This window comes from Rhinolophus sinicus, chromosome 7, assembly GCF_057876585.1.
Source record: "Rhinolophus sinicus isolate RSI-liver-muscle chromosome 7, RSI-T2T, whole genome shotgun sequence".
Taxonomy (NCBI): Eukaryota; Metazoa; Chordata; class Mammalia; order Chiroptera; family Rhinolophidae; genus Rhinolophus; species Rhinolophus sinicus.
In genome coordinates, this window is record NC_142507.1 from 31,616,684 (window position 1) to 31,643,053 (window position 26,370).

A 26,370-nucleotide genomic window follows, 5' to 3' on the forward strand; every position below is an offset into this window, starting at 1 on the left:
GGGACATCAGTGAGTGGTGGCACTGAGGCACCTCAGAATCAAAACTTGTCTTCAGAAACTATTAGAGCTGATAGATGAATTTAGTAAAGTAGCAGGATACAAAATTAATATTCAGAAATCAGTTGCATTTGTATATACCAATAATAAAACATCAGAAGGAGAAATTTAAAAAGCAATCCCATTTACAATTGTTCCAAAGACTATAAAATACCTGGGAATAAATTTAACCAAAGAAGTAAAAGATCTGTACTCAGAAAATTATAAGACACTGAAGAAAGAAATGAAAGAAGATACAAATAGATGGAAACACATACCATGTTCATGGATAGGAAGAATTAATATAGTTAAAATGTCCATACTGCCTAAGGCAATATACATATTCAACGCAATTCCTATCAAACTACCAACGACATTTTTCATAGAAATAGAACATATAATCCCAAAATTTATATGGGACCATAAAAGACCCTGGATAGCCTCAGCAATCTTGAGAAATAAGAACAAAGTGGGAGGTATAACAATACCTGACATCAAATTATACTACAAACCTACAGTAATCAAAACAGCATGGTACTGGCATACAAACAGACAGATAGATCAACGGAACAGAATAGAGAGTCCAGAAAGAAATCCATGCCTATATGGCCATTTAATCTACAACAATGGAAGCAAGAATGTACGATGGGGTAAAGACAGTCTTTTCAATAAATGGTGCTGGGAAACCGGGACAGACACATGTAAAAAAATGAAGCTGGACCACCTCCTTACACCATATACAAAAATAAATTCAAAATGGCTTAAAGACTTAAATGTAAGATCTGAAACCATAAAATTCCTAGAAGAAAATATAGGAAGAAACTTTACAGACATTACCTAGAGTAAGATTTTTACTGATATATCCCCTCGCACGAGGGAAGTAAGAGAAAAAATAAACATGTGGGATTACATCAAACTAAAAAGCTTTTTCACAGCAAAGGAAACCATCAATAAAACAAAAAGGGATCCTACTGAATGGGAAAAGATATTTGCAATGATATATCGGACAAGGGGTTAATATCACAAATTTATAAAAAACTCACTCAATTCAACTCCAAAAAAACAAACAACCCAATTAAAAAATGGGCAGAGGACATGAAGAGACAGTTTTCTAAAAAGGACATACAGATGGCAAACAGACATATGAAGAAATGCTCAATCTCACTAACCATCAGAGAAATGCAAATAAAAACCACAATGAGATACCACCTCACCCCAGTCAAAATGGCTGCCATCAATAAATCAACAACCAACAAGTGCTGGCGTGGATGTGGAGAAAAGGGAACCCTTGTGCACTGTTGGTGGGATTGCAGATTGGTGCAGTCACTATGGAAAACAGTATGGAGGTATCTCAAAAATCTGAAAATGGAACTACCTTATGATCCAGCAATCCCACTCCTAGGTATCTATCCAGAGAAATCCAAAACTCCAATTCAAAAATCTTTATGCACTCCTATGTTTATTGCAGCACTATACACAATAGCCAAGACATGGAAACAACTGAAATGCCCATCGGTAGATGACTGGATTAAGAAACTGTGGTACATTTATACAATGGAGTATTATGCAGCCATAAAGAAGAAAGAAAGCTTACCATTTGCAACAACATGGATGGACCTAGAGAACATTATGTTAAGTGAAATAAGTCAGACAGAGAAAGACAAATACCATATGATCTCACTTATATACGGAATCTAAAGAAAAGAGTAAGTGAATGAACTAATCAGAAACAGTTTTGGAGACATAGAGGAAAACCTGAGGGTTGCTAGATGGGCGGGGGGGGTGGGGATAAGGGGGAAGGTGAGGGAATTAGAAAATAGTCGGTAACCACAAGATGGCCACGGGGTTTTCAAAATTAATTTGGGGAACGTAATCAATAATGTAAAGATTTTGTAGGGTATCCGATGGACACGTGTCCCATTTGGGAGACCACCTCAGGGGTGATGTAAATGGCTGATCTCTGCACTGTACACCTGAAGCTGAACAATAATGAATGCCAACTATAATTATATATATACATATATATATGTACACACACACATATATATATATATATATATATGTATGTATATGGTTACAGGAAGCGGAGTACAGCATTAGGAATAGAGACAGTGGAAATGTAAGGGCTCTGTGCGATGTCAGAGGGATAGTGGATGGGGGAGGGGGGTTCACACAGTGTGAGGGATATAAATTATAAACGTCTAAGTATTGCTTTGTCTTGTGCACCTGAAACTAAAAAAAAACACAAAAAAAACCCTTGTGTTCAGGATGATAAATGATCCCCGTATCCCTCTATTTATTTTGCAGTAATGAACACACAAATTAATATAAAGAAATATAATCAATATTTAAATTATTGGTATTTTTAATACGTAGAGAATTCATATAAATTAGGAAAAAAGATTAACACTGTAATAGAGAAGTAACAAAAGATAGGAACTAGCAATTCCTCAAAAAAACATACAAATTACTAAGGAACAAGGGAAAAAAAAATTCCCTAAGCAATAACTGAAGAAATTAAAATTAAAATATCAACTTTTGTTTATATGCTTGATAAACAATGAAAAAGGAGAATAATGTCCACTGATGGTGGGAGCATAAAGACACTTGTATAAAATACTTTGAGGACATCTTAACAATAAATATCAAAAGAAGCTTTAGAAAATGTGCAAACATTTTGATCTGACAGTTCTACTTATAGGAGTTTATCCTAAAGAAGAAATTAACAAATGACCAATAATTAGATATAAAAGCCATGTTAGTGTTGCTTGCATTACTGAAGGATTAAAAAAACATTGATGTGTACAATAACAGATCATTTAAATAAACTATGGAACATTTTCCATATCCTGGAATATCATGTAGCTATTGAAAGTGACGTGTTTACTGACATAAACAATCACAATATAATATGTGGGGAAAAGTTTATGAAATGTTAAGCATAGTGTGTGTGGGGGGGTAAATATGTACATAAATAAATTATGTACAGATGGAAAACAGTATGAAAGGATGGGCACCAAACTGTCAACAGTGAGTCTTGTAATGGTTTGATACCGGCATTACAAGTAATTTTTGCTTTCTTATTTATATTTTCCAGTATCTTCTAAATCTTTACCATAAATATGTAATGCATTGATAATCAGCAATATCAAAATGATAAAAATGAAAGGTTTTTTTATAAAACTGATGGGCTGAGATATAACAATGAGAATATAAAGGAACTAAATTTGGCTTTAAGGTTTGTGGAGGACTTCAGATACCAGCACAGAAAACACTGACTCCTGGGGAAATCTTTCCCTTTGGAAATTTACTATTATGCCTTAATTTTAAACATGTATGTACAAATGTGTGCAAATAAAATCGTGTAACTTACAGAACTAACCCCAATTTCAGATCACTCTTAGTGTACACTAAACTGTATGTTCATAATAAAGCATGACTGGATAGATGTGAAGTCACTGAACAACCATTTTGCTTCGCCCACTCACGCATGACACATCCAGTGAGAGCCTATAATGTGCCGGGTGCCAGGGACACAGCAATGAATAAGGCAGAGAGCCTTTTCCATCCAGAAATTCCCAGGCTAGGACACAATCAAAATGCAATGGGAAAACATGCTAAAAGAGAGGAATTCACATAGTGCTATGGGACAGAGAAAGGAGCATCGAGCTCTGCAGCTGTAGGGAGAGGTGGCTGTCAGAGAAGGCTTCAAAGTGAGCTAGAAACTGAATCTTACAGGATGAGAAGTAATTTACCAGATTTGTTGGTGGGGACATTGAGGTTGTCCCAAGCCAAAATAAAAACAAATATAGGGGCAGCCAGTTGGCTCAGCTGGTTAGAGTGCAGTGCTCTTAACAACAAGGTTGCCAGTTCGAGCCCCACATGGGCCACTGTGAGCTGTGTCCTCCACAACTAGATTAAAACAAATATAAAAATATGACAGCATAAAATGATGATGATGATGGTGGTGGTGGTGGTGGTGATAATGATAATGGTGATGGTGATGATGGTGGTGGTGGTGGTGGTGGCCCCAAGCTGCAATGCATGCATATTAACTAATTTAATCCCAACCCCAGTAATAAAGCTGATACTCACATTTCCATCTTACAGATGAGATAATTGAGGAACCAAGAGATTGTAAAATTATGTTCATAGTAAATAAGAAAGTTAGGGCTCAACTCTAGGCCATCTGTGTGAGAACTGACACTCTTAATCACTATACATACTGCCCTCAAAAGAAAATGATATATTTAAGAAATGGCCAAGTTATTCAATTCAAGACACTTTCATTAAATACCCATAATGGTCTAGGCACTGTGCCAGGTGCTGGAGATACGGAGATGAGGGCCCCACTCTAGTAGGGAAGACACAATATTAATACAATAATGTTAGATATGTGATCTAGAAGTAACACACACAAAAAAGTAACAGATTCTCTTGAGGTCTCAGGAACAGGGAAGAATTCTCAGAAGATAAATGGCACACTTGAAGGTTTTATAAAATAAAATGAAGCTCTCCAAGAATATGAAGATAAGTATAAGATAACAGAAAATATATATACCTTGGTTTCTGCCCTCCATTCCTGGCAAAGGGCTCCTAAATTCTTATAAATTCCGAAGAGATAAGAGCACTAGAAGCATCTCTTGTTCTAATGAAGTGACTCTGGGTGGGCTCCTGGATGACGACTGGTCACCAGGAAGATCAAACCATGATTAGGAGCTTGGAATTTTCAGTCCCACCCCCCTATTCTCCAGAGAGAAGAGAAGGGCTAGAAATGGAAATTAATAACTGATCATGCCTACATGAGGTAGCCTCCATAAAATCCCACAAGTATGGGGTTCAGAGAGCTTCCAGAAATTGAACACATCCATACTGGGAGGGTAACACACCCCAAACCACAGGGACAGAAATTCCTGCACTAGGGACCTTCCCAGACTTTACCCTACGTACCTTTTCATCTAGCTGTTCATCTGTATCCTTTATCACATCCTTTAATAAACTGGTAAATGTATATAAGTGTTTCCCTGAGTTCTGTGAGCCACTCCAGATAATTAATCAATCCCAAGGCTGGAGGACTTTGGAAACTTTGATAACCTGGGCTTGAACTCACATCTGCAGAAGTGGATGGGGACAGCAGTGTTGTGGGACTGAGCCCTGAAACTATGGGACCTGATGCGATCTCCTGGTAGACAGTGTCAGGACTGGGTTGACCGGTGATGGAGAATTGCTTGGTGAGGGGAAAAAACCTCCACACATCTGGTGACCAAAAGTGTCAGAAGAGAAGTGTTTTGTGTGAGTAGGAAAGGAGACACACAGGAAAAAGAAACACAGGAGGAGGGGAAGAACTAAAGTTTTTTCTACACAGGCTGAAATAAAACTTAAGAAGAATAAAAACATATACAAAGGCATGATGTATTCAGTGCTATTTCCAATATTGGCAGTGCTATTTGGCAAAATAATAATAGAATCGACAGGATTTGATGAGCAACTGGATACATGAGAGGACGGTGAGTGGAGTCAGGAGAGAATCTGGGAAAGACAATTTCCAAAGCAGGAAATAGAGGGGGTGACTGGGCAGTTAGGCCCAGCGGTTTTCTATAGAACACAGTCCAGCGGACAGTTGGGTGGGGGGTGGGGATAGCTGATGTTTCTCCAAAGATGAACCAAGAGAAACACAACCCACTGCCTCTGGAAATGTGAGGCATGAGGCAGGAGGGAGCCAGGTGAGCATTTCATTACTCAAAGTTAAAAAAGTTAAAGACTCACATGTATTTCAAAATTATTCTCGACTCTGAAAGCACTTCATTTTGCACAACCATAATTCCAACCACATAATTTCTTTATCTTAAAACTGTGAGAGTACTGTAATACATACATACATATATATATACATATACACACACACACACACACACACACACACACACACACACACACACACATACATAACTGAGTAATAAATTCCAACCATTTAAGGTAGCATGGTGCAACAGAAATATTACAGACATAAAGTTAAGTAAATAAGATATACTATACCTTTAGGTGACAATGAGGTTTTAGATAAATTTAAATGCTTTAATCCTTTTGGGAGTTTGGCAAATTGAATACTTAAAGAGGACACACCTGAGAGAGGAGAAAAAGAGATTATTAGAATTTTAGTGTTCTCAGAATTGCATTTCTTTTACAAGGCCTGAAAATTAATTTCAGTTTTAATCTAAGTGATCTTTTTTCTTTCTAATGTCAGAGCTTATTTTCTAATCATCCCGCACCACGCCTCCTGTCTTACTGATAGTGTAGGAGAAAAGGTTGTTTAATTAAACATAACAATATCAAAACTTTACCATTAGAGATGTTTTTCCTTGGACTAACTACACCTTTTCCTCATAGTCCTATTTCACATACTCTTGGGAAGAGTGATATAATTGGTCCCCCTTTTCTTTTTAACCTGTGTCTTAATGAGTTCATCACTCTTCTGGGTAAGCAAATGCATGCTATTTAATTATTGTCAAGAAAATCAATGTAATATTAACTATTCAAACAACAGCTTCACTTTTAGCAGATGGGATTCTAATACTTAATTGGCTTATGGATAACAATCTCAGACAAAACATCAGAGTACATTTTAACTTCTTAATGGTTTTGTAACTTAAAATAACTCGTGAAGAATTCACAGTATTGAAAAAAGGAAGGAAGGAAGGAAGGAAGGAAGGAAGGAAGGAAGGAAGGAAGGAAGGAAGGAAGGAAGGAAGGAAGGAAGGAAGGAAGGAAGGAAGGAAGGAAGGAAGGAAGGAAGGAAGGAAGGAAGGAAGGAAGGAAGGAAGGAAGGAAGGAAGGAAGGAAGGAAGGAAGGAAAACAACAGGAAAAAAAAAGGAAAAGAAAGAAAAGCAGTCTCTAAATTTAATGGCCAGAATGGAGACTGTGAACACCAGCTCACACATCTAAGGACTGCAATGAATGCAGACTGTTTCCTGGGAGGAAAGAATACCAGAATGCATGGCCTTCCTACAGGTCCTTCAACCACTTCCTGCTGTACACGAGTCATCATCTCCCAGGGGCACGCTCTTGAGAAGGCTCATAAAACAGTATTAACCATGTCTTCCTCGAGATTGATTCTCAGACTCCAGGAACTACTGTCCTGGGTGCTGCCCTATTATTTAACCCCAAGTTCTCTACAAGTTTTATCAAAGTTTATCATGAAATAACTACTGTAGAGACAACCTAAAAGTCATGCAGCTTGACTAAGCCTCTGGATAGGTTTCCCCAAGGATGGTGGGTATTCTGGGAGCCCCTGCCTACCGATCCATAGCATTTCATTGTCAAATAAGTTTGACAATCACTGGACTAAATAACATTGAACAGATTTTTATCTGAATATTTACAGAGATTTGAATGTGCTGATCCATATTGTTAATTGCAAAGTGGGGGTAGGCCTCATATTTAGTTGACACATTTTTGCAAAAGAATGAATAACAAGTTAACGGGGGAAAAAGGGGAGGGGAAAAAGATGGCATAATTTTCAAACTTGATTAATGCAAAGGCAAAACTTATATAAGAAATAGATAATCTCAATCATCCTCTATTCGAGAAAATAAACCCATTATTAAAAACTCTCTACAAAGAAAAGCAAAAGAAGACCAATGTAAAAGAGTACATACTATATATAATTTTTCATAAAGTTCAAGAAAAAAAGCTGACAGGAGATTCAAAACGGCAGATTAGGTAAATGCTATGCCTACTGGATCCCAAAATTACAAACAAATTATAGAACAATCAACCTCAACATTCATCTGAACACTAGCTAAATAGAACCACTATGATTAAGGATATAACGAGGAGGCCACACCAAAACTGGGTAGTCGTGGATCTAGCACCAGTGCCGGAGCCACTGAAACTACATTGACTTTGCAGAAACCACCCACCACACACTTTAGCTTCCCTCGCTCCCCCTTGAGCTGCATTGCCAGGGGCATTCTGGGTGCTTGGGCCACCGGACCCACCCTGACAAGCCTCAGAGGAGGTTTACTACAGCACTGGAAAATCCACAATGGCCTGGGGAGATTTTGGTGGTGAACAGTGACCCAAAACTGCAACCATTTAAGGCCAGTTCTCAGGAATTTGGGAGCCTGAGGTGGTGGCTGGCTACAGTGTTCTTAGGGCGCTGTGCAAGGTGGTCATAGGCCAGATACTGGAGTAAGAACTGATTCTGCATTAACATTGTAAAAATCACTGGTCACCTCTTGTGATTCCCTTCAAAACTACCACATGTAGACAGGAATGCATTGCCAAGGGCACTCTAAACACCGGGCCAACCAGATTGGCATGTGCACCAAAGGAGCCTCTTTCACTGGCTGGGCCTTATAGGGAGCTGGCTGGTGGCAACAGGCCTAGGGGGTCCTGGGCCTTTTGCTAAGCTGCCTCAGGCACACTATTGGTGGCAGCCATCCCTAGTTCATAGCGAGGCCACCCACATATGCCTCCAGGTCCAGCACAGGCAAAAGCCAATCACATATAGTTTTGAGGCATCTACCAGGTAGCCGCAGGCCGCTAACAGGCAAGGCTGAAATTACCCTGCACAGGCGCCCCTCCAAAGAGAAACCAGAAAAAACACACCCAGAGGCCACTTCACTAGATCACTAACTGGTTAGCCCCACAACCGGCATAACCCAAGGCGGGTCTCAATGGGCACAAGAGCCCACAGGGCGAAGCCTCCTCTGACGGTTCAGCCCCACACAGCAGCTCATACACTGTGGGTGTAGCCAATCTTCATAGTCAGCCTGGGAGTCACTTCTGCGCACACTAATGTGCTGAAAGCAATCGAGGCTCAACTAAAGTAGGAGAACACACACGACACAATCAAGGAATACGCCGGGAACACATGTGCAGGAGGTTAGGAAGACTGTGCAATTCAATTACACAGGACACATACTACATAAGGCTACCCAGCAAAGACTGAGAGACATAGGAGATCTACCTAATACATAGAAGCAAACACAGAGCATGAGGCAGAATGAGGAAACAAAGTAACATGCCCCAAATAAAAGAACAGAAGAAATCTCCAGAAATGGAACTAAATTAAATGGAGGGAACCAACCTAATGTAGTCAGAGTTTAAAAAACTGATGATAAGAATGCCTAAGGAACTTAGTGAGAATTTCAACAAAGCGATAGCAAGCATAAAGAAAGACACAGAAAACATGAAAAAGAATCAGTCAGAAATAAAGAATACAATAACTGAAATTAAGAATACACTAGAAGGAACCAACAGCAGATTAAATGAAGCAGAGGATAGAAGCAGTGATTTAGAAGACAAGATAGCAGAAAACATCCAATTGGAGCAACAGAAAGAGCAAAGAATAAAAAAAAAAAAAATGAAGATAGTTTAAGAGGTCTGTGGGACAGCATCAAGTGCAACAACATTTACATCATAGGAATACCAGAAGAGGAGGATAGGGACTAAGGCATCGAGAACATATTTGAACAAATAATGACTGAAAACTTCCCAAACCTGGTGAAGGAAATTGACACACAAGGCCAGGAAGTGCAGAGAGTCCCAAACAAAATGAACCCAACCAGGCGCACACCAAGACACATCATAGTTAAAATGGCAAAGATTAAAGACAAAGAGAGAATTCTAAAAGAAGCAATTCTAAAAGAAACTAGTTACTCACAAAGGAGCTCCCATAAGACAGAAAATTTGCAGGCAAGAAGGGAGTGGCAGCAAATATTCAAAGTGATGAAAAATAAGGGCCTACAACCAAGACCGCTCTACCCAGCTTAACTTAAAATTGAAGGAGCGATGAACAGCTTCCCAGAGAAGAAAAAGCTAAAGGAATTCACTACCACCAAGCCAGTATTACAGGAAATGTTAAAAGGACTTCTTGAAGCAAAAGAAAGGTGAAAACAAACTAACGAAAATCAGAAATACCAACAATAAAATGGCAATTACTATGTACCTATTAATAATTACTTTAAATGTAAATAGATTAAATGCTCCAATCAAAAGACACAGGGTAGCTAAGTGGATAAGAAAACAAGACCCATGCATATGCTATCTATAAGGGACTCACCTCAGATCAAAATACACACAGAGACTGAAAGTAAAGGGATGGAATAAGTTATTTTATGCAAATGGAAATAAAAAGTATAAAAAGCTGAGGTAGCAATACTCATATCAAACAAAATAGACTTTAAAACGAAGACTATAAAGACAAAGAAGGGCATTACATAGTAAGAAAGAGATCAATCCAACAAGAGGACATAACCCTAGTAAATATCTATGCACCCAACATAGCAGCACCTAAATATACAAAACAAATATTGATGGACATAAAGATAGATATCAACATTAACACAATTATAGTAGGGGACTTCAACACACCACTGACACCAATGGACAGATCCTCAGACAGAAAATCAATACAGAAACTGTAGTCTTAAATGACACATGAGACCCAATGGATTTAATCAATATTTTTAGAGCATTTCACCCTAAGGCAACACAATATACATTCTTTTCAAGTGCACATGGAACATTTCCCAAGATAGACCACGTTTTAGGCCACAAAACAAGTCTCAAAATTTAAGAAGGCTGAAATCATATCAACTGTCTTCTCTGACCACAGTGCTATGAAACTAGCCATCAATTACAACAAAAAAACCTGAAAAAAACAGACAAACACATGGAGACTGAATAACATGCCACTAAATAATGAATGTGTCGACAATGAGATCAAAGAAGAAATCAAAAGATACCTTGAGACAAACAAAAATGAAAACACAACCACCCAAAATCTATGGGATGCAATGAAAGCAGTCCTAAGAGGAAAATTCATAGCAATGCAGGGCTACCTAAAAAAAGAAAAGGAAAAAAGAAAAAAAAGACAAACAACACAGCAAAATAAGACCAAACTGAGTACAAGGAAATAATAAAGATCACAATGAAAATAAACGAAATAAAGACAAAAAATAAAAAACTACAAAAGACCAATGAAACCAAGACCTGGTTTTTGGAAAGATTAAAAAAAAAATTGAAAAACGATTAACCAGACTCATCAATAAAAAACGAAAGGACTCAAATAAATAAAATCAGAAATGAAAGAGGAGAAGTGACAACAGACACCACAGAAATACAAAAAATTTTAAGAAAACACTATGAGCAACTACATGCAAACAAATTACACAATCTGGAAGAAATGGATAAATTTGTAGAAGCAATCTTCCAAGGCTGATTAAAAAAGACACAAAAAATCTGAACAGACCGGTTACTATCAACGAAATTGAATCAGTAATCAACAAGCTCCCAACAAAAAAAAGTCATGAACCAGATGGCTTCACAGGTAAACTTTAGCAAACATTCAAAAAAAGAATTAACACCTATTCTCCTCAAACTATTCCAAAAGAAATCAGAAAGAGGGAAGGCCCAAACTCATTTTAGGAGGCCACGATTACCCTGACCTCAAAACCAGAGAAAGACATAACAAAAAAAGGAAACTATAAGTAGATATCCCTAATGAACATAGATACAAAAATCAGCAACAAAATATTAGCAAATGGAATCCAGCAATACATTAAAAAGACCATACAACACGATCAACAGGGATTCATTCGTGGTATGCAAGGTTGGTTCAATATCCGCAAATCAATTAACGAGATATACCACATTAACAAAATGAAAAATAAAAATCATATGATTATATCAATAGATGCAGAAAAAGCATTTGATAAAATCCAGCATGCATAAAAACTCTCTGTAAAGAGGGAATAGAGGGAACATATCTCAACATACTAAAGGCCATATATGACAAACCCACAGCTAACATCATAGTCACTGGGGAAAAGTTAAAATAAAAGCTTTCCCATTAAGGTCAGAAACAAGACAAGGATGCTCATTTTTACCACTTTCACTCCACATAGTATTGGAAGTGCAATCCAATAGTATTGGAAGTGCAATTCCACAGCAATCAGACAAAAAAAAGAAATGAGAGGCATCCAAATTTGAAAGGAGGAAGTAAAATTGTCATTATTTGCATATGACATGATACTTTATATAGAAAACCCAATGATTCCACCAAAAAACGATTAGAATTGATAAATGAATTTAGTAAAGTAGCAGAATACAAAATTAATTTTAGAAATCAGTTGCATTTGTATTCACCAATAATGAACTATCAGAAAGAGAAATTAAGAAAACAATCCAATTTACAACTGAATAATAATAATAATGATAATAATAATAACTTAGGGATAAATTTAATCAAGGATGTAAAAGACCTGTACTCAGAAAAGTATAAGACATTAAAGAGAGAAATTAAAGAAGATACAAATAAATGGAAACATATACCATGCTCATGGATAGAAAAATTAATATAGTTAAAACGTCCATACTACCTAAAAGAATATGTAAATTCAACGCCATCACTAAAAAAATACCAATGGCATTTTTCACAGAACTACCGTGTTTCCCCGAAAATAAGACCTAGCTGGACATTCAGCTCTAATGCATCTTTTGGAACAAAAATTAATATAAGACCCGGTATTTTATTATATTATTATATTATATTATATTATATTATATTATATTATATTATACTGCATTACATTATATTATATTACATTATATTATATAAGACCCAGTATTATATTATTTATATTACATTACATTATACCTGGTCTTATACTAAAATAAGACCTGGCCTTACATTAATTTTTGCTCAAAAAGACGCATTAGAGCTGATTGTCTGGCTAGGTCTTATTTTCAGGGAAACATGGTACAACAAATAATACTAAAATTTATATGGAACACTAAAAGACCCGAACAGCCATGGCAATCTTGAGAAATAAGAACAAAGTGGGAGGTACCATGCCACCCCACATCAAATCATACTACAAGGCTATAGTAATTAAAACAGCATGGTATTGGCATAAAAACAGACACATAGATCAATGGAACAAAATACAGAGCCCAGAAATAATTCCATATCTATATGGTCATTTAATCTATGACAAAGGAAGCAAGAATTTACTCTGGAGTCAAGACGGTGTATTTAATATATGGTATTGGGAAAAGTGGACAGATACATGCAAAAAGATGAAACTGGAACACCTTCTTACACCACATACAAGAATAAACTCAAAATGGATAAAAGAGTTATATGTAAGACCCAAAACCATAAAACCAGAAAATATAGGAAGTAAACTCACAGACGTTACCCTCAGTAATATTTTTACTGGTATATCCCATTGGGCAAAGGAAGCAAAAGAAAAAATAAACATATGACACTACATCAAACTAAAAAGTTTTTCTCACAGCAAAGGAAACCATCAACAAAATGAAAAGACACCCTTCTGAATGTGAGAAGTTATTTGCCAATGATACAACCGATAAGTGGGTTAATAGCCAAAATTTATAAAAAGCTCATACAACTCAACACCAAAAAAAACAAGCAACCCAATTTAAAAAAATGGGCAGAGGATATGAACATACATTTCTCTAAAGAGGACATACAGATGGCCAATAGACGTATGAAAAGATGCTCAATGTCACCAATCATTAGAGAAATGCAATTAAAACCCACAATGAGATACCACCTCACTCCTGTCAGAACAGTTATCATCAGTAAATCAACAATTAACAGTTGTTGGCAAGGATGTGGAGAAAAGGGAACCCTTGTGCACTGTTGGTGGGATTGCAAATTGGTGCAGCCACTATGGAAAACAGTATGGCAGTTCCTCAAAAAAGTAAAAATAGAATTACCTAACCACCCAGCAACTCCACTCCTGGGTAGTTATCCAAAGAAACCCAAAACACTAATTTGAAAAAATATATGCACCCCTATGTTCATTGCAGTGCTTCACAAAGCCAAGATATAGAAACAACCGAAATTCCCATCAAGAGACGATTGGATAAAGAAATTGTGGTACATTTATACAATGGAGTATTACTCTGCCATAAAAAAGAATGAAATCTTACCATTTGCAACAACATGGAGGGACCAAGAGAATATCATGCTAAGTGAAATAAGTCAGACTGAGAAAGACAAATACATTATGATCTCACTTATATGTGGAACATGAGGAACAAAATAAACGAGCAAACAAAACAGAAATAGACTTAGAGATATAGAGAAAACCATGATGGTTGCTAGATGGGAGGTGGATGGGGAGAAGGTGAAGGGATTAGAAAGTACAAATTGGTAGTCACAAAATAGTCACAGGGATGTGAAATACGGTACGGGGAATATACAAGATCTGATAGCTAAGATCGCAAACTCATCCTAGAAAAAGTGCTACATACCTCATTGCTGAATATCACTATGGTCACCTTCGAAGTACTCCCCTTGGCAAGCTATGCACTGATACCAGCACCTATTCCACCCTTCAAAGCAATTTTGGAACTCTTTTCCTGGAATGGCCATCAGAGCTGTCGTCGTATTACCCTTGACATCCTGAATGTTATCAAAATGTTTTCGTTCAATGTTTCCTTTATCTTCAGGTAAAGAAAGAAGTAATTGGGGACCAGATCAGATGAGTAGGCGGGGTGTTCCAATACAGTTATTTCTTGACTGACTAAAAACTCCCTCACAGACTCTGCCTTGTGAGCTGGAGCATTGTTGTGATGCAAGAGTCATGAATTGTTGGTGAAACGTTCAGGTCATTTTCATCTAACTCTTTCATGCAACCTTTTCAGCACTTCCAAATAGTAAACTTGGTTAACTGTTTGTCCAGTTGGTACAAATTCATAATGAATAATCCCTCTGATATCAAAAAAGGTTAGCAACATCATTTTGTCTTTTGATTTGGACTGACGGACCTTTTTTTGGTCATGGAGAATTGGGTGACTTCCATCATGCACTTTGATGCTTTGTTTCTGGATCGTATTGGTACACCCATGTTTCATCACCAGTGATAACATGGCCCAAAACATCGTCTTGTTTCTCCAAAAGGTCAAGACAAACTTCGACTCTCCTTTGCTTTTGTTCATCAGTGAGCTCCTCCGGGACCATTTTTGCACACACCTTTCTCATGCCAAGATTTTCAGGTAAGATTTTCCTAACTGTTTCTCTATCGATGTTTACTTGGTCTGCTATGCGTCTCACAGTCACCCGACGATTCTGACATACAATTCAACGAATTTTTGCAATGTTTTCATCAGTTCTGCTCATTACTGGCCGTCCTGACCTCTCTTCATCAGTGACACGTTCTCTCCCCTCAGAAAAACGTTTAATCCATTTGTACACTGTTGTTTTGTTCATGGTATTATCCCCAGAAATTTGGACTACATGTCCCTGATTTCACTTCCACTCTTGCCAAGTTTAACAAGAAATTTAATGTTTGTTAGTTGCTCTCATTCAAGCTCAGACATTCTTGCAATGGCACACAAAAACATGCAACAATAATGAACGCCACTCAGCAAGACACTGCCACACATCAACACAAACACAGCTGTGAGACAATGATACACCAAGGTTATGAAACCTTACCGAGCTGTTTGTATAGTACTGCCAATGTAAGCCCACGGTGGCAAATTCGCAAACGTAATTGCCTGACATCAAGAATGTTGCAAAATCTTTGTAGGGTGCCAGATGGGTACTGGACTTTTCGGGGAGATCACTTCATAGATTGTGTAGATGCCTGACCACTGTGCTGTACACCTGAAGCTGAAGTAGAATGACACTAAATGTCAACTATAATGCAATATATGTGTTCATTCACAGAAAGTAAAGTATAGCAACCAGAAGATAGTCAATGGTATTGTAACAGCTACATATGATGTCAGAGGGGTGGTAGAATTGGGGGGATTATCATTTTATGAGGGGCGTGTCCAATGATCATGTTGTTTTGTACACCTGAAACTAATATAAAAACAAAAGTTAAAAAAAAAAAAAAGGAACGAAAGAGAAACCAAGCTAATCTAATAGAAGTCAGGACCACAGTTATCTTTTCTGGGTGGTGGAGGGCAGGAGTGGAAACTATTGAGGCAAAACACCAGGGAAGCTGTGGAGCGTTGGTATCTTTCTAATTCTTGATCTTGGTAGTAGCTACATGAGAGCATTCACTTCATAAAAATTCATTAAGATATAAACTTGGGGCTTGACTTTTTTGAATGTACATTATACTTCAATTAAATAATTTATTTCAAAAGTTAGGAATGGAAAATAACAGAAGAAAATCTAGATGGCCTTGGGTTTGCTGATGACTTTTTAGATACAACACCAAAGGCACAACCCATGAAAGAAATAATTGATGAGCTGGACTTCCTTAAAATTAAATTTTTCTGCTTTGTGAAAGAAAATGTCAAGGGAATGAGAAGACAAACCACAGACTGGGAGAAAATATATGCAAAGGCACATCTGATAAAGTACTGTTATTCAAAATATACAAAGAACTCTTAAAACTCAATAATAAGCAAACCACCTGATTAAAAAAAAGATCTTAAAAGACGTCTCAGCAAAGACATACAGATGGTAAATAAGCATATAAAAAGACGCTCCACATCAGATGTCATCAGGGAAATGCAAATTAAAACAAAAATGAGATGCCACTATACACCAATTAGAATGGTCAAAATCTAGAAAACTGACAGCATCAAATGCTGACAAGGATGTGGAGCAACAGGAACTCTCACTCATTGCTGGTGGGAATGTAAAATGGTACAATCACTTTGAAAGACAGTTTGGTCGTTTCTTATAAAACTAAACATACTCTTATACCATCCAGCAATCACTCTCCTTGGCATTTACCTAAAAAGTATATGACACTTTGGAAAAGGAAAAACTATGGAGACACTAGAAAGATCAGTGGTTTCCAGGGATTGGGGGGTGGGGAGGATGAATACGTGGAACAGAGATTTTTACGACAGTGAAAATACTCTGTATGATACTGTAATGGTGGATACATATCATTATAAATACTACTGTAGAAACCCACAGAGTGTACACCACCAAGAATGAATATTAATGTAAACCATGGACTCTGCATGATAAGGTGGTTAATCACTTAGAACAAATGTACCACTCTGGTGGGAATGTTGATAACAGGGAAGACAGTGTGTAAGGGGGGCAGGGAGTACATGGGAAATCTCTATACCTTCCTCTCAATTTTGCTGTGAACCTAAAACTGCTCTATAAAAACAAAAATAAAATCCTTAAAGACAAAATTAGGTACGAAAGAGGGATGAACAGAATTTTGACAACAGTTATCACTGACTACTTATGACCAATTCTTTTACATATTTTATACTTAACAATGTTAAAAAACAAAATCCCCAAAGACTTATTCTCTATCTTCAAATCATTCTGAAAATATTATGTTAGATCAAAGTTAAAACCTATCACTAAACTTCAAATTTCTTGTATTCTGGTTGACTTATTTTGCTTTGATCTTTGAGAAAATTATCATTTTTAAACTTCTTGTGTCAAACACACCTATAAGACCTCATAAAAGTGTAAATGCCTATAACTAAATTCAAGGCCAGAATGGAACAATTATGTTCCATTACTGGTGACAACCCACCCATCTGTTCATTCCTTAAATATAAACTATCTTGAAAAAAGGGAAGAAGGTAGACAGAAAGGAATGAACAGTACAGAAATATTTTTCTCTAGAAATCCAATTATCACATCACAAATAATGAAAGTAATAACTAGTGAAGCTCCCAAATGAAAGGTGAATAAAGTCATGTTTAAATAATTTATTTAAAAGAAAAAAGCAGGACTTCAGGTAAATACTTGATTAAAGGTAAAGAGGATTAAAGGCAGATACGAGATAGTCTGGTTCAAGTAGTGTTTAATCAAATTCTAGACTAAGTTACTAGCTTCTTTTTTGACAAACATTTTGATTTCCTAGTAACCCACAAGTCACAAATATTTTGTATTTCTCCTTTAAAGAAATACCCATGCTAAGTGCTAATGGAATGAAATGCATAACTGTGGTCAGCACTGTTCATTTTTTTAAATGAGAACTAAACTGATCTATGAAAAAACGGAAACAGATTATTACACAAAGGATCTCCCACTTTGGCAAATTTTAGAAACAGGGTCTTGAGAATATGAATAAATCGAGAGTGGTTGGCAGCCAAAATCTCAGGAAAAACAAAAAAATTAACCCACCCTGTTCTTTCTGTAGCTGCCTACTCAACAGAGCCATGCAAGAAAGTGATCATCGAGAAAACAGTTCTCCACAAAGAAAGGACAGAAGAGACTTTTCATCTTTTGGCCCAAACTGTTCAATTCTGCCCCCCCAAATAAAGCAAAGCATAGCCTTCAAAGCTAGAATCAAAAGTAAATTTCTCACTAAGAGTCTTTGTTTGGAGGCTTTACTAGTTGAATTACCCTGCTTATGATTTATTTTTAGTATGTGTCAAATTTAGAAGAAACAAATGTTCTAATTTTTATTTCTCCTTTCAAAACTATTATAGCTTCCTCTATTTTGAAATATTTATGCCTAATAAAAAAGCAATTATAAAACGTTTGGTATTATAACTTGCCATCTTACGTTATTAACTTACAAACACAGGAAATTAAATTTGACATTGCAGATTTTACCCATTAATGATACATTCACTTAAAAACCAATGATAACTCCACATAAAATTCAAACAGTGGATATTCTGGAATAAGTATGACTCACAAGGTAGGAAAAAAGGCTTAAGGAAGTCCTTGTTAATTGAAAGCATTAATATCAATAATCTTTTTTGGAAGAGAGACTTTATTTTTATTTTTTTAATTAAAATTTATTGGGGTGACAATGGTCAACAAAACTACATAGGTTTCAAGTGTACAATTCTGTAATACATCATCTGTATATGTGTTCACCACCCAGACTCAGTTCTCCTTTTCATCACCATATGACCCTCCTTACCCTCTTCTACCACCCCCCCCTTTCCCCATACACTCGTAACCATTAAACTGTTTTCTGTGTCTATGAGTTTTTGTTTCTTTGTTTGTCTTGTTTCTTTGTTGCTTTCAGTTTTGTATCCCACATTTGAGTGAAGTCACATGGTTCTTGACTTTTTCTGTCTGACTTATTTCACTTAGCATAATAATTTCAAGATCCATCCATGTTGTCACAAATGGCAGTATTTCATCTTATGGCAGAATAGTATTCCATTGTGTATACGCGTATATAACACATCTTCTTTATCCAATCATCTGTCGAAGGACATTTTGGTTGTTTCTATGTTTTGGCCACCATAAATAGTGCTGCAATGAACATTATTAAATCTGTAAAGATATATGTACTATAATATTAATAATTTAACAAAATTCTGCCTGTGGAGTTCTAGCAACATGATACGGGAAACAAAAGGCTTCCTTCTTGTCTGTTAGAAAGCATACATATTTGAACACTGTGGATGTCAGAACACAGGTGAGTTATTTAGATATCTACCAATTCCAATCAATGGCTTCCCTGGAGTGTTCAGAAACACTAAGAAAAGTAAGTAAATAAATAAAATACAACGAAGTATTATATTTCCATTTCAAAAATAAGGCTGAGAGAAAGAGATTCAAGAACTAAGAATATAGGACTAAAAGATGTGGAAAAAATGGAGTCAATATGCCTAACTTTTGAATGCCCTAAAATCCAAATCTACGCAATTTTAAAAATAATGTTTCACCTGTGTAACCATAAAAAGATCAATTAAATATGGCTGACATCATAAATCTAAAGAAAATTACTTTCTGGGTTGTAACTGTCACATAGAAACTGGCATCTTTAAATATTAAAAGGACTACTTGAGAAAATTTATTGACATGCTATGCAATAAGCCAATGTTTTTCAAACGACTTGCACAAAATTCTTTCCTTCCACTTCCAAAGCCAAATCAGGCAATCACAATAACAGTCTGAGAGAGTGACTGACAGGCTGATTGATTACTCAGAAAATCCTTAAAGGGACTCTGACACATGGTATTAGGTACAACTCCACAAGCTTTGTCTAAATCACGTAAATACACAGTTTCCTCACACATAAAAAGGAAATGATAACACTTGCACTATTTAACTTCACAGAGCTATTTTAGGAATCAATGAAGTAGGAAAAGCTAACATTTCTTGAGTGCACAGTACCTGCCAGGCTATTCTTACCTTTTATGTTCATTACCTCATTTAATCCTTAGAATACCCTAGGTGACAGGTACTATTATTAGCCATTTTAAAAATAAGGAAACTGAGGCACACAGAAGTCAGGTAACTTGTTCAAGGAAACTCAGCTATAAAGTGGCAAAGCCCAGAATCAAACCCATTTATTTTGACTCCAGACCCCACTAGTGTACATTGAGGGATATAAAAGACATAGAGCCCCTAAATGTGTCGGTGGCAATTCTAGAATCTATTTCTCTTATCTTTTTTAGAAGATCAAATCACAGCCACCACCAGATGGTCAGGAAAAAACATCTGGGTATTTCAGGTCAACATTTCCAAAAGAAAAACATTCTGAAACAGGATTCTAAACCATCTTTAAACAAAATAATGAAATTTAGAACAAAGTTAGAAAAGGAAATAAGCACAGATGGTCCTGACAAGGCTGAGATCATAAAAACTCAGGTAATTGGGAATCATAACCAGGAAAAAGAAAACATGGAGTTTGTAGCATTTATGGGAGAAAAGTGTGTTGAATGAGCAGAGAGGAGAGCTAAATTCTCTGAAAATGCTCAATTTTGATTCAAGATGTGATGTCAGATCCACAGGTTATTCACGAGGAGATGACCAAGCACCAAGATACTGGATCTGCCCAGGGGACTCACACAGGACCAGTCAATAAAGTTCAGCCACGGCAGGGATGCTCAAGTCTCTTCTACCATGACCCACACAAAGAAATGGAGTTGACATGGTGATGCGGGAACCCCATACAAAAATAAACATGTCAGCAAACTAAAACCAAAGCTCTCCTGAACAATACACTCTGATATTTTCTATTCTCTTCTGCTTCTGTTTTTTAATGCTTATCAGAACTATTAAATTGATTTCATGAGCTGTTAATGGATCTTGACCTACAATCTGAAACGCACTAGGTTAGGAGGCCAAGCACAAGCTGGGGACAGGCCTGGCCCCACAGCCAGGATGAGAAGAGCTCGTGCATGTGCGGTCTATTCACTGCCATGCATGGCTCTTTGGCTCTTTCAGCTGCCTGGGGCAGGTGAAGCACTGCTCATACACACTGCACCTCTACTTCTAAATCACACTTAAACCTGCTTCACTGCAAGCCCCTTAACAACAAGAGGCCGCTTGTCCTTTGTACACAATATGACAAGGAGACTGAGCTGTAAACATCAGGAATTTGTTGCATCAACATTCATAACACAAATCAAGGAGCCAAACTTTCTCTCTAAGTGTTTCTAAATAAGTCCCAGCATGGATGGTTCAGGTGCAAAATCAAATTCCTCAGAATTCTTGATGGTTCATCTGCTGAGATCACATTGGTGTTGTGTTTCTCTCCGAGTTTCTTTGTTAATCATCTTCTCTGGCTTGGTCTTTTTTATACACTACACAATTTAACTACAAACACCTCTCCCATGTTTTCTATCATTTTCAAACATAAAAATCATTAACAATTTTCCCCTAGATTGAAGTGTCTATAAATATTTTAGACTCAGTTGAATTTCTTATGGAATTTCCATCCAGGAGCAGAGAAGCTACCAATGATCTTCAGTATTTTGCCTGAATTAAAAAAAACATACACACACACAAAACCTATAAAGAACCCGGGTGCTGGGAGTTGTCCAAGAGCATGAGAAATAGAGCAAAGAATGATTCTACAGGGGCAGAAATGAGGAAGGTTTAGCTTGAGAAAATATTTTCAGGAGTGTCACAAATTGAGTGTGTGAGTGGAAACCATACTGGAGAGTTAGTGTGTAAGCTGAGGAAAACATCCTTGATATGATTTATGATTTTAACACCTGTGAATGTGCTGTAGGTAGATGAAAAGACGCACAAAATCAGGTCTCAGAGGTAGGAAAGCAGAAGGAAAAAAGTGGGAACTCATGTTCTGACTCTATACAAAGAAATCTCTATAAACTTTGCCGTAATTTTCAAGTACAACATAAAAAACTGCAGAGAATTAAGATGAAATAAAATCAAACTCAATTTAAAGAAAATATTTTTTGATTATATACCAGGTCTTATGCTAGATGCTGTGTGTCCTACAAGGTTAGGGGAGGCTAAAGGATAAGGAGTGAAGATGAAGAGAAGCAAGCTGGTGGACAGCAATGCTGACACGTAATTACAAGGCAGCGGAATGAAGGAAGTGCTATCACAGAAGGTTAAACCAAAGGCAAGGGTCTGATAGATGAAACTGCACCTGAGGTGACAAGTTATCCAGTACGGCTGCACCTCAGAGCACATGAGGTACACAACAGGAAAGGACACAAGGGGCCTCAGACTCACTCTTCCCCTCACAGTCTCCTGAACTCAAACAATATGTGGTCTTTCAGGTCTGGCTTCTTTCCTTTAACATGATGTTTCCGAAGTTTAGCGGGCTGTAGCATTTACCAGCCCTTCATTCTCTTGCATTGTTGAGTTGTGTTTCATTGCACAGACAGACCTCATTTTGTTTATACACTCACCAGTGATGGACATTTGAGTTGTTTCCACTCTTACGCTATTATGAATAATACTGCTGTAAGCACTCATTCACGTCTTTATGTAGACACGTTTCATTTCTCCTGGGTGAGTGTTTAGCTTTTTAAGAAAGTGTCTAACCAATTTCCAAGGTGGCTACACCATTTTGCACTCCCACCAATGATGCATGAATTCCCACTTCCCATATACTTCCCAGCACTTACTTTGAGTACAGCCGTGCTACTGTAGGCTGTGAAACAGTACCTCACTGTGGGTGCAGTTTGCCTTTCCCTGATGACTAAGGCGTGTCCTTCCTGCTCTGCTGCACTCTGGACCCCACATCCGTAGGTCCTGCCTCCAACAACTACTTACCTCTACTGATTTTGTCCTGTCAGTAGACGAATAGGTTTGAATCCTTCCCATCTCAAAAACAAAACCTAAACAGCCCTCTTATCTATGAAAGGTGATTTCCTCTTTGTCATTTTCTCCTCTTTGTAGCATCTGACTAATAGAATACCTGTTTTTCCTACAGAAATTATTATATCCAAAGAAGCTCTTATTCCAGGGATATGCATTCATGATTATCAGCTATCGCTTATTCTAGGAGGGTGCGTTCCATGGGGTCTAGTTTTCTAATTCAGTCTCAATTTTCCTTTAGATCACTACACTTCAGGTGCTGGAAAGATACTCTTGAAATTTCTGCTTGAACACCACATATGGGTATCTTTATCAATGAAGAACAATGTCTATATCAGAAACAGAAAGCAGAACGGAGTGTCTCAAGCAGTATCTTCGGCTCAGGTTAATAATTAAGCTCCATTAAATACATAACATTACAAGGTGAAAGCCCCTTATTCAACAATGCTGGAGAACATGTGCAACAGATAATGAAAACAAAATATTCCCTCTAGAGATGAAGCTATTCTTCTTAAATCCCGTCCACCAATGTGCTCCTGCTGAGAATTCAAATTCTTGAGTTTCACATTCTAAACCTACTGATTCTTCCCTCTACCCATGCAAACACTTTTAATGAAACTTTCTTCTGCCTCATCCTGAACTCTAGTCCTTCAACTTCTCCCTAATGTCACATTCAAATCTTATGAAATATCGAAAGGCCTCTGTGGTAGGCAGAATTGTACGATGGTCTCCAAGACTCCTGCCTCCTAGTATACACACACCATACAATTTCGAGTGTGTGGGGTAGACCAATGAGTGTGATGGGATATCACTAATGTCATTAGGTTACTGATCAGTTGACTATGAGTTAATCAAAGGGGAGGTTGTCCTGGGTGGGCCTGACCCAATCAGGTGCTCTGTTGAAAAGAAAGTAAAGCATCACAGGGATGTGCTCCTGCTGGCTTTGACCATGATGTAAACTGGCACGTTGCGAGAGAAGGAGCCACACGGCAAGAACCTGAGCTTAGCCTCTGGGCCTGGGAGTGGGCCCCAACGGGCAGCTGGCAAGAAAATTGTAACCTCAGTTCTATAGCCCCAAGAAAATTAATTCTGCCAACAGCCAGTGATTTTGAGGAGGACCTTGTCACAGATAAGATCATAGCCCGATGACAACTTGATTTCAGCCTTGTGAGCCTGAGTAGAGAACCCAGCCAACTTGGACCCAGACTGCTGACCCAAGGAAACTGAGATAATAAATTTGAGTCATTTTAAGCTGTCAAGTTTGTGGTAATTTGTTACACAATAATAAAGAACTAATACAAGAGTTTAAAAGTATTATCCTCCTTTCTTTCTGTTTGTATCACTTCAAAAACAGTTAATCAGATGATAGAATTTTAGCATGAATATTTTCATCAAAGGTTGGAAAGAACTAGAAGCCAACAAAAGCAAAACCAGCACTTATCACATAATTACAGCTAAGCTGATTCTATTCTTCAGGCATGGCTAAATTAAATTCCATTCCAATTCTGCTTACAATTTTGGCATCAACGGTCACGTGACCACTACAGTACCTCGGTCCTCCAGTGCGTTACCAGCAAGGTTAATCGTGTGGAGTCCTGAGCTGGGATTATGTGATAGAGCACTGGCCAGTTTCTGTGCAAAGTCTCTGGAAATAAACAAAACAGTAAGATTAAATAACACTCCATGCAAAACTGCTCAAATAAAACACCTAAAGCTAGAACAGCTAGAGTGAAATCTGAAAAAAAAGGGCGAGTGAGAGAGAGAGAGCGAGAGGGAGAGAAAGAGAGAGAGAGAGAGAGAGAGAGAGAGAGAGAGAGAGAGAGAGAGGTTTTCTTTACAATATTAAACTATATATCATGTATTCGTTAGCAGCCACTCTATTTTACACAAGTATGTATTACCATTTGAGAATCCATAGTCACAGCCAGAATGTGGTTCATTTTGATTAGCCAAAACCTCATTCAGAAGGAAAAAATATATTATTACCCCATTAAAGATATAGTTTCAGGATGCTATTAATAGTACTGGTTGGCCCCTCCATAACTTAAAAAAAAAAAATCCTGAATTGAGCCTGCTTTTCATTAAAAATGCAATAGGCTATTCATACTATATCTTAGTCCCCATTTCATGCATTACTCACAAATGCAAACCTGATTGCTCTAATTATTGAGTTTAAAGGCTACAATTGCTAGCACCATATTTTAACAAAAATCAAAATCACTATTTTAGGTATGTCTAACTTAAAATAATGCACTAAGTGCTATGATTCTAAAACTGCCAACCCTCCTCACTTAGTAGCAGTAAAGTCTTTGTTCTAGCAGATTCAAACTCTATCCCCACATAAATCTTGGGTATAGACTACGGAACCACTAAATGAAGACAATGTTAGTGTGAATTTGGAAAGGGTGGGAAATGGCTAAAACAGATCAAAGCAAAGCAGTAAAATCATATGCAATAGTTATTACTATGACTGCCACCAATGACACTCATAAAAGCTAACATGTAGCATCTAGAATATGAAAGATACTTCTCTGAACACTTTACAGATACTAATTCATTTCCTCAGAATTATAATTCTGTAAGGTAGGGACTAATATTATCTGCACTTTAAAGATAAAGAGACTGAGAGGCAGAGGGCTAAAATAATTTGCCCAAGGCCATGAGGCATTTGGCTCAAGGGTCCATGCTTTCAACCACTATACCATGCACCACACACCGTCAGAAACATCAAGTGACAAACAGTAAATGATGTTATAAAATCTGTGACCTTTGTGATAATAATGGCGATTATAGCAATTTTTTTAAATAGGGAAAACCTGATACTCTCTCTATATATGTGAGTAGCTCAACTTTTTAAAAAACTATATATTAATTTTAGAGGAAATGGCAAAAAGTTTTAAAGAACATATTCATATATTCAGGAAAATACTCACATTCTAAGTCCAGCGCTTTCCAACACCAATTCTTCCAATCGATTGGACCTACTCACCACCCTCAAGATCTGTTCACAGACATCAGTGGACTATAACAGAAAACATTCTTTAACCATGCCATAAGTCTACAAACAAGCTCACTTCATTGTTACAAACCTATGCAGATGCAAAGTTGCAATTAAATAAAGCATTCACTTATGCATTTATTCAATTCAACAAACTTTAACTGAGCATCTACTACAACACGCCATCATGATGAAGGTCCTAAGGACGCAATGACATAAAGGACAAAGTCTCTGTCTTCAAGAGTGTACCATCCAGCAGGGGAATCAGACTAGAAAATATACATTATGATAGAATAATAAAAAAACCACTTGGGTGATGCTGTGGGCACACAGAGTAACATCTCACCCAGTCTTAGGAAAACC

The 26,370-nt window shown here is 37.3% G+C and overlaps 1 protein-coding gene across 15 annotated transcripts in view; it reads right to left on the reverse strand.

Annotated features, from left to right (window-relative positions):
- Positions 1 to 26,370, reverse strand: part of CARMIL1 (capping protein regulator and myosin 1 linker 1) — a 352,154-nt gene that overhangs the window by 132,327 nt on the left and 193,457 nt on the right. For all 15 annotated transcript variants that reach the window (XR_016021728.1, XM_088799443.1, XM_074319291.2 and 12 more), the window contains 3 exons: positions 25,943 to 26,031; positions 24,560 to 24,654; positions 6,073 to 6,159 (listed from right to left, as the gene is read on the reverse strand). Coding sequence is in view for 14 of the 15 variants with exons in the window: in XM_088799443.1 (XP_088655569.1) it covers positions 6,073 to 6,159; positions 24,560 to 24,654; positions 25,943 to 26,031 (271 nt within the window). In the remaining variant the exon portion in view is untranslated. The remainder of the gene's footprint in view (positions 1 to 6,072; positions 6,160 to 24,559; positions 24,655 to 25,942; positions 26,032 to 26,370) is intronic.